The 15100-nt window shown below is 41.6% G+C and overlaps 1 protein-coding gene across 7 annotated transcripts in view; it reads left to right on the top strand.

Annotated features, from left to right (window-relative positions):
* Positions 1 to 4483: 4483 nt before the first annotated feature.
* svep1 (sushi, von Willebrand factor type A, EGF and pentraxin domain containing 1) overlaps positions 4484 to 15100 on the top strand; it is a 66619-nt gene continuing 56002 nt past the window's right edge. For 2 of the 7 annotated variants that reach the window (XM_077499475.1, XM_077499473.1), the window contains exons 1-4: positions 4489 to 4648; positions 6212 to 6394; positions 6510 to 6785; positions 7322 to 7892. In XM_077499475.1, coding sequence (XP_077355601.1) covers positions 7386 to 7892 — 507 coding nt within the window. In that variant the 5' untranslated portion in view covers positions 4489 to 4648; positions 6212 to 6394; positions 6510 to 6785; positions 7322 to 7385. Of the gene's footprint in view, positions 4649 to 6211; positions 6786 to 7321; positions 7893 to 15100 lie in introns of all 7 variants that reach the window. The other 5 variants (XM_077499477.1, XM_077499476.1, XM_077499479.1 and 2 more) reach the window with 4 other exon arrangements.

Raw genomic sequence — 15100 nt, 5'->3', positions numbered from 1 at the left:
TTTAGGAACTTCATTTGTAACTCAATTGACTCTCATATCGAATCAATTTGCCCCCATTGAAATGAATTGAAATGTCAATAATCCGTTCCAGCCTCTCTCTCTAAAAAAAAAAGGCACTTTTTTGTATGTTTCTAATTATAAAAAAAACAACAACAACACATTATTATAAAAGTGATGCACACCACTATAGGACATGGATCTGACTTTGGACTGATGAGTCATTGCCTGTCGGAACTCGTCTGTGTTCCACTCCCAGGCCCGTTCACTTCGCTGTTTACTTCTTAACAGACGCAGAAAACCAGACTCTTTTGAACAACATCAAACAACGTCACCAGAGACAACATTTCCCCCTTCCCCACCAACTGCATGCACGTATTGTGATGCTCATATTCATCATTTCCTCCCACTTGGCTGGAGCAGACGATGAGTCTGTTTTCACGAGTCTGGTTGAATCCAGTTCTCACTGCCCCAAGATAGGCCTGCCTTGTCTTGCTTTTTTTTTTTTTTTTTTTAAATCTCCTTTTTGATTTCTCTGTACAGCACTTTATTCCTTCTCTTGCTTTGTCCTTGAGTGTTTGTGCTGAAACTTTAATGAGACTCTCTCGTGACAGGAAGTTCCCCCCTCTCCGCTCCCTTTGCCCCCATAAGCAGGAATATGGAAGCAAAGGCAAAACATGACTCTTGGTATTTGTGATCATTTGACTTGAGTTGTTGCACTTTTAAAAGAGTTTTACATTGGGAAATGTGTAAGTTTGACCACAGCGCTTTTTTCCTAGCCTTGTCAGAAATGTTCTTAACAATATGCTGCCGCAATAGTCTAAACACGGCGTTGTGATAATATTGTGTTTGTGGAATGTGATTTAAGCAGCGAAATCCATTTGTTGTTATCCATGTCAGGAGGCGGCCATTTTGCCACTTGCTGTCGAGTGAAGATGATGTCACAGTGCCTTGAGTAATTGTAAGTATACTACATAATTTGTACTTTCAAAATTTACTGACATAGATGATGAATGCACCTTCTGTAGAAATGTATCTGAAACTGTTTTGCATTTATTTTGTAATTAAACTGTATCATCATTTTGGAGAGATTTTGAAAAGTATGTATGTGAGAAAAATGGTCATATCATTACAGTTGAGCCAAAAGCTGCAATTACAATTTTCACGCATGATAACAAATCTCTTGCCTTTGGGATCAATCTTATGCTCCTATTCGGCAAATTTTCTTTGCATAAAACAAGAATTTCCAAATCCCTTCCTAAGTTTCATATTTTTCTGGTGGAATTTAATTTATATATTGTCACGCCGCCACCTGCGTGACAGGCCATGCTTTTATTTTGTTATCCATGTTTCCTGTATTATTGTGAAAATCCTTACTCTCCTATCACTCCAGGTCACTTACCCTTCCTGCCGCTCCATAATCACCGGTCCCCGCCCATGATTACGAACACCTGCCACCAATCAGACTGACAATAAAAGCCACCCACATTCTACCCTCAGTGCCGAAGTGTCACAGTCAGTGCATGGAAGCGTCCCACAGTCCTCGAGTCCTTGTTCCTGTTGCCTTGTTGTTTTGCCTTATTTTTGTGCCTTATTCTCCACAGCGGAGCGCCCTTAGTTACCCCTTGTGCCTTGAGCCTTGTTTCCTCCCTAGCGGAGCGCCTTTTGTTGTCCCCTGTACCTTTTGCCTGTTTTTTCCTCCCCAGTGGAGCGTTTTTAGTTCTCCACTTTTTGATTCCCCTTTCTACTCTCAAGTTGAGAGTAGACAGCTGTTGGCCGGAAATAAACCTGCTGCCTTTGTGGCCTACCTTTATCCTGCGTCTGAGTCCTACCTCTCCTCGTCGTGTCATATATTAATTCTTTAAAGTTGACAAGAAACAAGAAGAGTACGTATACAGTGAAAACTCTTGGTGAATTATCTTGTATTGACCTTGATTGAATTTTTTTTGTGTAACTTATGTAATTTTGTTTGTTTTTACTGTTTATTTATTTATTTTTTTAATGTAAAATTGTTAATTGATTTCTGTTCTCAATACTATGGATGTAAATAAGATGGAAACTTCGAATTTATGTTTTTTATTATGTTGTGAATGTTAAAAGCAAAGTTTCAATTAAAAAAAAAAAAAAAAAAAAAAATATATATATATATATATATATATATATTCACCACATAATTTGTTGCAAATTATTTTCTCCCAAGATGGTCATCAGTTTCAGACTCGAAGACTTGTCAGTTTGAGACTTTGTTTGTTTGTTTGTTTTTGGTGACTATTGGGTTGGGCTGAACCATATTTTGAAAACTGCATTTTTTTTCTGCAATATTGCGTTAGCGATTTAATTTGTGAATAATTTAATTAAAATTAAAATAGTTTTTACACCATCCTCTTCCCATGTATTTTTTTAATTTAAAAAAAGAAATATATTAATTTTAATTTTATTATTCATAAAATTTTGGTCTTATAGGGTAGGTTAGGTTATAAAAGCCCACTGACTAACCGAAATGAAGCGGTAAAAAAATAAAAAAAAATTGCAGTCTTTGAGAATGAATATTGCATTCTACTGCGATTGGCTGGCAACCAGTTCAGGGTGTACCCAGCCTACTGCCCGAAGCCAGCTGGGATAGGCTCCAGCACCCCCGTGACCCTTGTGAGGTGCAAGCGGTTAAGAAAATGGATGGATGGATGGATGGATGAATGGATATAACATTCTACTACATTGCAATGTTCATTCCAATTGTATATCAGGAGTATTGCCACACGGGCACCAGCCAATCTGAAGGCCATAAGGATCAAATATATTGTATAGTGTTTTTTTTCATGTATTTGTGTTTGCTATTCAGTCTATAACTGAAAAGAAACAGTGTACAGTGAAGTTGTTGAATGTCACACCGTCCTCCCGTGTGGACCAATTCCACAACGGCGCTCCCAAAAATTCACCTTTGCGTGACTGTAATCCACCAGCATTTTCTGTCATTTTGCCAGCCTTCCTGATTTAAAGACCCGGATGTATTCTGCAAATGCAAATGTCAAATGCTTGATGAATGATTGCCATTTCAAAATGACATCCAGTTTGTGTATTGACTCGTCAAACACACTTATTCGGAGTTTATTTAATGGGATGGTTTTTGTGATGGATCTGCAAGTGCACGTGCACCCTTCACTCTCTTACAGGCTGCTTAGACCTATTAAATATTTACAAGAGTGCAACTCAGGGGTTATATATAGCATCGAAACATGAAAGCAGGAATTTATATGGCCAGACGGTTGCTGCTTTATCAGCATGCTGCATGTGCACTGTATTCTAATCATGTGGATATTGATATTCTGGCTGACACCTTTCCACACATTGCAGAATCCCAAGTGTGTTTACAAGTCTGTTCTTTAAAATTTAAATGTATTTCTAGGACATGTCAATGTCGATTTGATTTACATTCTATTTGCTCATCTCTAATTTCTCCAGACCACCAAACATAACATGGGGGGGGGGGGAGTGATAGTGTCTATTAGTGCCATACTGTTGTGCTCAGGCCAAAGCCCTGTCTCATATACATATATTGCATCATGCCAAAGAACCATGTTGAAGTGTATTGAGGAGCTTCATGTAGTGCTTTGCCACCATCTTGTGGCATCTATATGGATTTCCAGTATAAATGTTGATAGGGGCGTGCCAATTACTTACAGATTTTTTGCTAGGTGTGTGTATAAAATTGGCCAAGAAGTAGCTCTCAGTTTGAAAATAAATAAATAAAGGTGGTGATCCCTGAACTAAGAAGTAAGAACATCAACTAATGCAATTTTTGGGGAAATTTCCTATAGTGAGTTTAGTTGTGCGTCTATATGTGCCTTGCAACTGACTAACAAGGAGTCCATGGTGCAAAAGGGAAAAAAAAGCAAGCCAGCTTAGCTGTTTCGTTGCTTTGCAGAAGTTATAAACCCCAAGAGGAAATTAATGAGGTCATACACTTCTCCTTTTGGAAAACACATGCTTGATACTGAGTAGTTCTGGTGTGAGTTTTGTATTATTTGTTGCATTATTTAGCCATTTATTTTATTTTTTTCCCCAAAATTTGTCAGTAGAATGGATGGATAAATATTATTTAAAATCTGTTTCTGTATAAATAAATATTTTTTAAATTAATTTTAATTAAAGTCATTTTAAATCATAATGAAACATATTTATTACTTAAACTATTTCACGTTTTATATATATATTTTTGTTTGCCCTATTTGTGTATCAAAATTGAGGTGTCATTTTCAATCCGACTCCTGTGCTATACTGCCATCTATAATAAGGCATAACAACTTCTACCGACATGCTGTTGTAATGGCGTTCAACTACCGAGAGGGGGCAGCCTAACATAACTCTTCAATGACAAATGGGTGATGATGACTTAAAAAAAAAAAAAAAGGTTAAAAAGTATCTCTGATTATCACGCCCAAACAAGTGGGGTGAAATTCGTTCCCTGCATTTCACCTATCCAAGGAGAGCACTGCCAATCTGGAAGAAAGAAAGAAGTTAAGACGCTACTTTTACATTAAATTCTAAAGCTAATGACAACTTAAAATGCTAACTATGCTAACGCAGAGTAAGATAATTGAGTAGAGAAAGTTCTTAGGCCACTTACCAATTTTACAACCCTCCCCGTGCTCAGGTACTTTTCCACATAGAATGTGATAAAAAATGCTACTATGCTAAAAGTGCCTATGCTAACACACATAGCAACCTGAATAGAGAAAGTGCTTAGGCTACTTTACAGTGTTTTTGTTTACATCCCTTATTGTACCCAGGTAAGCTACTTGAGAAAAACTTGGAACATTTTTGGAAGGTGTGTACATTCATTCACGCAGGCACACACGTGTCGTAGTGGGGACATAATGCATTTCCTAGCCCCTTACCCTTACCCTAACCTTAACCATTACAACTGATTGCCTAATCCAAAGGCACTTGCACATGCACACACAGCTGTGACTTCCTGCTTTTTGGCACTGCAGACCTCATCAGACTTGGTGATCGTCCCAAGGGAGACGGGGGATTGTGGAATGGAGAGGAATTGTGTGTGCATGTCTGTTTGGGTCTGTGTGTTCCTTATAATGTGGCCATATAAACCCATTGCCCGACTCCCATTTGGGTTCAAACTGAAGACACTTGACTCAAACAAAGGAACGTAACCCTGTGAGACAATGGCACTGATGACTTAAAAATGTTCAACATTGGAAACCAGAGAATGAATGTAATGGAAAGCAAATGTCCCGAATGGGCTGAACAACTTGAAGTTGGAATGGTTTGAAATGCTTGAGAAATGTATTGTAGAATTGGGAAGTTAATATGAGCGGTGCGCCGATCGATTGTGATCAATGCCTGTCATTGCCGATCACAAAAACCGATCATCTGTAGCTCGTGCAGCCTGCATCCAACTAGAGACCGGCCTTTGTGCAGTGTAGCGTGTCCTCCCACTTTCCTTAACACTGTACATGTTACAGACTAAATAAGCAAAATCATAATATAGGTTTGAGCATTTTATGCGCTGCCAATTTGTAATAATGTCCTGTTTTTGTATAATAAAGGGATGGGAATTTGGATGTAGAATTTGGGAAATATGAAAAATATTTCTCATGATGTCCTGAATGAGCTTCACAGTTTGAAGGTGTAATGGTTTGAATCACTTCAGAAATGTGATTTGATTAGGTAAAAATTGTAGAATTTCTGCATTAAACTAAAGGAAATTTGGGTTAGAAAATGTGGAACACTCAAAAAATAAATAAATGAAAATGAAATGACGTCCAGTTTTATGTTGGAATGGTTTGAATCAGTTTGAGAAGGAAGAATTTGGTTAAAATTATAACATTTCGACATTGATGTGGAAATTTTGTCTTGGGAGATGTGGAATGCTTAACATTTTGAAGTCGGAATGAAATATCGAAGGATAATTTGCATTTGGAAAAGGTCTTCATGTCCATGGCATTTCTTTCACATGAAAAATGTGAAATTGTGTGAAAAGTGGGAATTTGAGGAGAATGGTGGCCCTGTTTTGATTGTCGGAGTAGTTTGATTTGAAATGTAGACATTATCGGTAAGGAATAAAATCCAGTATGTTCCATTGAAAAGCACAAATTGGTAAAATTGGACTGTTTCTAATTTCGACCACCCGTTGAGCGTCTGCCGCTGCTCATTTTCCTTTGTAATTCCCTTGCCTCTGTCTTTGTTTTGCTTGCAGATAAAAATCTGGGGGGGAGAGGAAAAACAAAGACAAGAGACTCCCATCTTTTAGGAAGGTATGACTGCATCCTTAGCCTCATCCCATTCTGGTGGTTGGCGGCGCTGGCCCCGGTGTTCTCTTTGGGAATGTTGACAGTCCGCACATGTCGGGAGAGAGATTGAAGACGATGGAAGGGGGGAGGTGAGAGAAAAAAAAATGACTTCACCGCCATGGCTGGACTGCCCCCTTTTCCCCCCTCAGCCTCTCTCTGTCTCCCAACTTTTTATCCCTCCCTCCTCCTAAATGGTTCTGGAAGAGAGTGAAGGAGCATTCAGAGCGGAGAGCTTCACATCGGAGAGGGTCGGCACACTGGGACTGAAGGGAAGCGTCTGGACTGAAAAGGATGGGGTTTGTGGACAGGTTTGTTTAGATTTTTGAAGAAAAAAAAGGGGCATGAGGTTTCTGTCTGTGGGGGAGACACCAAGAAAGCACTGGATTGAGGAAGAAGCGATGCTTTTAAGGAACGTTGCACTGAGCTTCGAGGACGCAAATTCCGGCGGTTTGAATCGGCCAAGAGATGTGGAAAGATTAGGTAAAAATTTTCATTATGTGGGATTTTCGGGAATGTGGAAAATAGTTCCGAGAATGAACTGAACAGTTTGCAGTTGTAATGGTTTCAATCTGTGGATAAATGTCGAACCATTAGGCCAAATTTTAAAATGTCTGCATTGATTTGTGAATTTTTTCCCCAAAAATGTGGAATAACTGCAAACTGGAGAATTTGGGGAATTTGGGGGAAAAAAAATGTTTTGAAATGGGCTGCTTTACATTGTGATGCTTTCAATTGGACAAAAGATGTGGAAGAGCTGGTTTAAAAATTTTGGGAATGTGAAATATATTCTCCAATAATCGAGAAGATGTCCCGAATCAGCAAAACAGTTTGACGATAGGATGATTGAGATCATTTGAGAAATGCGGAAAGAATAGTCAAGTCAGGTCAAGTCAGGTCAAGTCAAATCAAGTCAGGTCAGGTAAGGTGAAGTCAATTCAAGTCAAGTCTTTATTTATAGAATAGGTAAAAGCTATATGAGTTCAAGCATGAATTTGTGAATTTTTTCATGTGCATAGGACGCATTGATCTCCCGTAAGTCCTCCTTGACCTCCGCAGAGACCTTCCACAGTGCTCTTCACTATGTGGTGGCAAAGGTCCACGCTGTCGTGGACTTGTTGCTTCCTAGCCCTGTGCGTGCTGGACATATGGACCGTGGGCCAAGGGCAGCCTCGCACCTCCCGCCAAATGGCGTCTTCCTCGTGGGCTGGGAACCTTTCGGAGACCGCCGAGAGGAAAGTGGCGCGCCTCGGCGTGGCGTTCAAGCGCAACGTCCGCCAGCTCCGCGACAAAAGCGCCTGCCTGGACCTGGTCTTCCTGGTGGATGAGTCGTCCAGCGTGGGCGCCGGAAACTTTGGCAGCGAGCTGCGCTTCGTGCGCAAGATGCTCTCCGACTTCCCCGTGACGGCGGAGAACACGCGCGTGGCCCTCGTCACGTTCTCGTCCAAGACCCACGTGGTGACGAGGGTGGACCACATCACGGCCCCCAAGCCGCACCAGCACAAGTGCTCCCTCTTCAACAAGGAGATCCCGGCTATCAATTATAGAGGAGGGGGCACTTACACCAAAGGAGCCTTCCAGCGAGCTGCGGTGAGTCGAAAAATGAGTGATGGAAGATGATGTGGTTAGCATTTGATCGGTTCTCATTAGAAACACAGTGTCACAGGGACAGGCACAGAGCCCTGTGGAATAGTGAACATTTTCAAGTAATTGACCCCCACCACTACAATAATTTATGACTGCTTGTAGGTTCCACAAGATGGCGGCAAATCACTACTTTTGTTTGAATGAAACTCCTCAACTCACTTCAACAGTGGTCCTTAGCACCAAGATTGCCAAACCACAAATTAGTGGTGGTTGAGGAACAATGCACTGTTTTACTTTGGAGGCATTTTTGGACCAGATTTTGTACATGAAATTTCGCACAAAACCGCTGCCCAAAAAGGCTTTTTTTTTTTTTTTTTTCCCCAGACGGATAAAAAAAAAAGTTTCATTCCAGGTGGCACTGGTCATCCGATTTTCAGAATTAGAATTTCCCATTCCAACCACACTTGGCAGAAAAAGTTGCTACACTACATTATGCGAGAAAGTTGCTTTCTTGTTATGTGTTAGCATAGCAACTGCTAGCATGTTAGCATTTGATAATTTCTAATTCGAAATGGTACTAGGTAACAGGAAGTGATGCGATTCATGCGAACCACTTTCTCTATTCATGTTGCCATTTTAGCATACAAATTGTGAGCAGGCTGTTTGTTGGCATATGAACTGGTTGCGTGTTAGCATTTGCTAAATTCTCATTTGAATAGGTAGCAGAATAAAGAGAGAGATGTGCTTTCAAACACTTGTCAGTTGGCATCAGAAGTTTCTCTATTATAGTTGCTATTATACTTTGTTAGCTAGCATACCAACTACAGGTTTTTATCATGCTATGTGTTAGCATAGCAACTATTAAGAGTGTTAGCCTTTGATCAGTCTCATTAGAAATGGTACGTGTATACAGGGAGTGATATAAAACTGTTATCAGTCTGCCTTTTTTTGTACTTCTCGTGAGTTGGCTATCTTAGAACAGTTCAGCTCAAAGGTTAGCTTGTTTATGGTTTGTTGATTTGAGTCGCCTGACACCCGACCGTGCGCACACATACACTCGTACATGCATGGAGGAGGATATATGGCCCGGTTCATCTGTCAAGTCCACGCAGCCCAGCTGAGTAAGCCAGCCATGTTGGTGGTATGAGGTTGGTTCTGTACAAGCACTTCATACATCGAGTCTGCCTTCAGTCCACTTGTCCCGTACAACACTTAATATATAATTTGCGCGAATTGTGCCTGCGACGGTTGATGCATACACACAAATACTAAAAGCAATACATTTTACATCTCGTCATCTTTTTACTGGATTCTTCCCAGTGTTCCCAGCGCTCGGCAATGGACCATATCCATTGGTAACGATTTGGCCCTCAGGACAGTTTCTCAACTCAACCTCCTTAAGTTAAATGCTGATAAGGAGACTCCTGGCCAGGTCCCAGCTTCTAAAAACTACAACAGCACCAAGAAAAAATATAATCCCTCTAGGGGGTGGGTCCTCAAGCATTTTAACAGTATTCCCAAGTTCTTCTTAAGTGATTTATCTAGTAATGTGTGCATAGATTTGAAAACTCTACCTCATGGATAAGGTCCCCCTTGCTGCTTACATAATAGATTCAATAATCATGTAAGGTCATTTTGTTGAGCAAGACTCTCATTTTTCGCGAGGTGAGAGTTTGGTGTTCTTTTGGGACAGGGATGACGATAATTGATAATTGCGTAATAATAATAACAGGGCCATGTTTTATTCCCTCAGCGGCTCGAGGAGGCTGGGATCCATTAAGAGAGGGAGACATTTTTCCACCAGGCTTGTATGTAGAGACACGACTCTTTGGTCTCCATCTGTCTCATGTCTCGGTCTCGGCATAGGAGTCGAGCGTCGTCAGCATGTGTCGTGGTGATGTCTCATTTTTGCCTTTTTTTTTTTTTTTGCATTCTTGTGGAAAGAATTTAGACAGAAAATTAGGGGACAATATAGAGAATTCATTTTTTTTCTCCACTTGAGGAAACTTTGACATTTTTCCTCATTAAAAGCTGCTCTTGTCTAAGTGCGAAAGTGCAACATCAATAGTTTTCTTCCTTTTGGGAAAGTGCAGCATCAGTAGAGCAACATTATTCTTTAGGAAAGTGAAACATTTATAGATTGTCTTCTTTTTAGGAAAGTTCACTGTCAATTATTTATTTTCTTTTTAGCAAAGTGCAATATAATTAGTTTATCTTATTTAGGTGAATGTAACATGAACAGTTCGTCTTCTTTTTAGAAAATTGCAGTAATAGTTTGTCTTGTGTAAGATCAATAGTTTGTTTTCTTTAGGAAATAGCTGTGAACATGAAGTTTGATTGTTAGTCTTTAGGAAAGTATGACCTGTATAATTTGTCTTCATTTTAGGAAAGTGTACCATCAATAGATTGTTTTCTCTTTCAAACAGCGCATCATCAATAGGTTGTCTGCTTTTTAACAAAGTGCGACCTCAGTAGTTTGTCTTCTTTTATCTATATCGACCTTATGAGTTTTCACAAGGCAGTGCCGTGTCGCCTTCTCGCTGCAGGTGGGCTTCGGTTCTGATTTTTGAACGACTTGGGCAGCACACAAGGAAAGTTGATAGGGGGAAAATTGAGCGGGAGAGGGCACGGAAGAATGTGAGGAAAAGGCCTGAAGAGCTTTTTCTTTTCTTTTAAAGTAACTGATGGCAAGGTGGTGCGTAAATCTAGGTCAAAGCAGATCTTGGAATTCTTTATTGGCATGATTCCACTCTGCTTTGCCAGCCAGCGTTTAAACTTGCAGGTGGGCAATTTCAATTTTTCCTCCTTCCTGTATTGAACGCTTCCAAACTCACCTGGAAAGCCTCTGGGCTCACTAATCACATCAAAATGTTTAGGGGCCGGCTTGCACATCGCTCCATGTTTATCATCGAATGTAATTAAGAGTACATTAGAGCGGTCTGAGTGGCAACGCGTGAACATGTGTGCACGTTTAAAACAGACACGAGCGCGTCTGTGTCATGTAATCGCTTCAATAACTCCTAACCGGCGCTAAAAATACAAATGGCCATCGTGGGCCTTGCCAAGCCGCAGCAGGCCAAACAAATAACGTGACTCTCATTCCAGTGAGTCAGCACAATGTCTCCCATTCCTCCCATTTCTGTGTTTTCCGTCCGAACTGAAGACCGCTTCAAACACTGTCTGCAAGGTTAAATGAGACCCATGGTCATAATATTTGCAAGTGCGCAGCCAGCAGAGGTGGCGAAAGTACACACAATCTGTACTTAGTTGAAGGACAGATACTATATGTGTAGAAAGTCAGGGTCGGGCAAAGTTTTGGGCTAAATGGATACAAGACTTATAACTCATTTTCCAGTATTGGATTAGGCATTGTGTATAAAGAATAAAAGTGCTCTGGCATCTTATTCCCTGAATTTTCTTTTAAACCGATTAAGTATCAAAATAAGAATATACCTTGGTGAACGGTAAACGCCATTATCCTGGTCATGTGATCGCGATGACGTATCCTGTGCGTCGTTCACTTGGATGGGAGTTTGCTGACGTAATGGGCAAGAAAAAGGCCGTCCTGTCCCAAATACTGCGCATACTGCAGGAGGCATCCGGACCAGATACCCGAGCCACCTCAACTGGCTCCTCTCAACACGGAGGAGCAGCGGCTCGACTCTGAGTCCCTCCCGGATGACCGAGCTTCTCACCCTATCTCTAAGGGAGAGCCCGGACACCCTGCAGAGGAAACTCATTTCGGCCGCTTGTATAGCTATGCACAGAGCTATGGATAGCCGTGCTTATAAGTTTAAATACCTGAATTAGGTAAACTTTTGAGTACAAAAAAAAAAGAAAGCTGTTTCTTCTTCGGTTGCTGGTTCAGGTCTTTCCGGTGGACTGCTGTTGATATAGCGCCTCCATGATGGCGCAACACTGCGGCTGCAGTTAAACTGCGTTTCTGCCGAGCTCGATCAACACAGCTGGAGCGCTGTGTTGAGCAATTTCAGTGGCTCAGGTGGAGGTGGCCGCCTCTAAATTTTATACACAGGAAAAACCCTGAGCCATAGAGTGGTCAATGGTGACCACATAGCACATTAGCCTGAAAAAAAGAAAAAAGAAACGTAGCTGAAGAGCATCCTTAGCACTAAATGAAAGCAAGGTGCAAGTCTTTGATCCAGCTCCCAAGGGTGTGAGGCCAGACCGCGATAAAACGATAAGACTAGTCTCTGCTTCCTGTCTCGGCAACCACCACTTCCCCGCCATCTCGGCCTTAATCATTTCCTCCCACTCACGGTGCGTCTGCCGCTGGCCTCCTCGAGCCCCTCAGTCTGGTCTTCGGGTTCAGGGATGCTTCACCTCGCCGCGATAAGACGGAGAGTCAAATGTCTGCAGAGGCAAGTAGGTCATTGTGGGTGAAAATGATCTCACTAGCCGCGACGATCCACTCCATCTAATTGTTTGACAAATGATTGTTACTTCACGGGACTCCCCCTGCTCCCGCCCTCTTTTCTGAAATGGCTGCGCAATATTTTCCAGAAATTTGGGCCTACTTTCCAGCCTCTGAGCGTCTCGAACGCAAGACCCCGAGGCCTCCTCATTCATGACTGCGCAGATAGTTTCCATCATTTCAGACATTACATTGCCATGTGTTTTTTTTTTTTTCCTGGAAACCCTACCGTCACCTCGGTCACCCGTGACATCATATAAGTGGTACAAAATGGATATAGTAGTATGTATTGGATGGTGGGAGTAATAGATTTTTCAGGTATGTAGTTTCCGTTTTTTAAATTTACCAAGCACATATCTGCGGTGATGTGCTGACAGACGGCCAGGTAAGATGCAGATATGCGCACTGCGAGGTCAGCCGAGTTCAATGGTTGTGACGACCTTCGACCTGGGGAAACGAAAGCACATTTATCTGTGTCAGACTGTCTGCGAGAAGTCAGAGGTGATTTGTGGAGAATATCAAAACCTTGCTAGCAAGCTGAATTCTCGCGGTATTTGTGAGTTCACCAACTCCGGAGAATGCATCTTGTATTGCTGCCACTAATACGTTTGTAGCCGACCTTTTTCAGGTCGTACCAATCGGGCGTTGTTTAGGGCGGGATGAAACCAATAGGCTCAGATGGCGGCAGGGGAACAAACAAACCTAACAGGCAAATGGACGCTGCAATTAATTTTGTTCTTGCAGAATTACTCACAGCTTCTTTGTTGAATTTAAACAGCGAAAGGCGCTTGGTGCATTTTAACGAAATCGTTTTTTGAATTTGTCATGACTTCGTCACGCCAGGGTTAAGTTTGGGTCGTGCAAGGGTCAGGTTTGGGTCATGACCGTGAGGTCATGTCTGTTGTCAACTGTGTTTTGAACTGATGTAATCGGCATCTAGTTTGAACTGGTTTTAGCTATGTGATGTCATGAGCTATGTGATGTCAAGAATCTTTAAGCTCTTTTTCTGGTCAACAGCCAATCAGATAATTCCATGTCAGTCCTGTTACCCACATGTCTAGCCACAGCCAATCCGATCAATTCATTGTCTATTTAAGCCAAACCGAGAAGTGTATGTTTGTCGGATTATTGCTTCTGTTACCACTGTCCTCTGTGCAGCTCCGCAGCCCTACGGGGCTTGACGTCTCGTGATTCCCAATGCAATCTCATTGTTTCTTGTCGAGTCGTTTGCTAAACGCTTCTCGATGTTATTCGAATAAAGAGTTAAAATCTTATTTGTGTCTGCGCTTTTGGGATCCAACCTCAGCATATAACAACAGAATTCTAGTTTTAGTTTTTTCGTTAACTAAAATCACCTTCGTCAAAACAAACGTGCAAAGATGCCGCATCTTCCAATCAGCTCCAAGTATTGTCCAGAATGTCCCGCCTTTCCTGAGCGGATCAGATTAATAATGTTAAGAACTCCCATAATATCAATCTGGCTTGTGAGGTTAGAGAATTTCAAAAGTAGAAGCAATGCTGGTTTTAAAAAAAAAAAAAAAAAGTCTTTAGAAGTATGTCTGAAGGAAGCCTGTAAATTACTGGAGATTCATGTGTTATGGAATTTTGCAGTCAGGAGTCGGCCAACCTAGAGTCCAGACACGGTGTCACTTACCCAAAGCCGTTCCACCGAGTCCACTTTAGCACATCAGCCACCCGAGGCTTAAAATAGCTCTTTACAATCGCTCTGCCAGTCTTGTCGGACGCTCGACGCATATGCGGGGAGCTGATAAATGAAAGCCAGCAAAGGTGTTGAGACGAGGAGTCTGGCGTATACACGGTGCGAACGGTTGTGGAGGATTTGAAGGCAAATACTTTGTTGGCAGGGTCACGGGGTCTCCAGAGGAAGTGGCTGTCAGTGGCTTTTGCGGCGTGGGCTGCCACTTTTAATTATGCGTGGCATTCATGATCACTGTCATTCAGGGAAATGCAGTGAATGCTCGAGAGTACCTTCACCGTTCACTCCCAAAGACCTGATAACAATCTCTTGAAGCCATTTCCACACAGCTTGCAACTGTAATTATTGTGATTCAAGCAAAATATTAGCGTAGCATAGCAACTCAGTCAGACTCCACGGAATGTGAAAATAAGATTGAGTCCAATATTTCTCAAAAGCACCGCCGGCGGAGTGTTGCATGTTGATGTTTGTCTTCGCGAAAGCATAGAGCAGAGCAGATAGCCTGTCAAAATAAGCACTCTCACTTCCGAAATGAATGTGTGTGTGTGTGGGGGGGGGGCGTTTCTGAACGGATGTGGTTAGATTACTATTGCGGGCTTTTGTTGTTGTTTTTGGATGGTGGATTATATGGATGCGAAAAAAATAAAATGACCACGTCTATGGTCACGCTGGATGTAAGTCATGGGAGTCTGTTGATGTTTTTACTGTTAAACCCTCCAGGCTATCAACGCTCCTCTAACACATAGTGTATCATTGTCTCCAAATCACACACACTGATAAGCGCCCGTTGTTGACGGCTTGTTATCGCTAGCTTGGACTTGTGCCAACATGGCCAGCAGTGTTAGTTGGCCCAATGCATCATCTCAAGAAATGCACAGGAAGCCTTGTTGCAGCGAAAAACATTATTAACAACCAAAAGCCATGCAGGTTATTTCTTGCATGTACTTTTTAGATTACTTCCTGTAGTTGTTATTACAGAATCGTTTAAAAAAAAAAAAAAGTCTGAAGAAATGTTCTGTATTTTTTTTGAGAATATTCTTAATTTTTGAAAAGTTGATTTTT

This window comes from Festucalex cinctus, chromosome 16 (assembly GCF_051991245.1).
Source record: "Festucalex cinctus isolate MCC-2025b chromosome 16, RoL_Fcin_1.0, whole genome shotgun sequence".
Lineage (NCBI taxonomy): Eukaryota > Metazoa > Chordata > Actinopteri > Syngnathiformes > Syngnathidae > Festucalex > Festucalex cinctus.
Note: the sequence above shows the minus strand (reverse complement) of the source record. Positions and strands in the feature narration are given on the sequence as shown.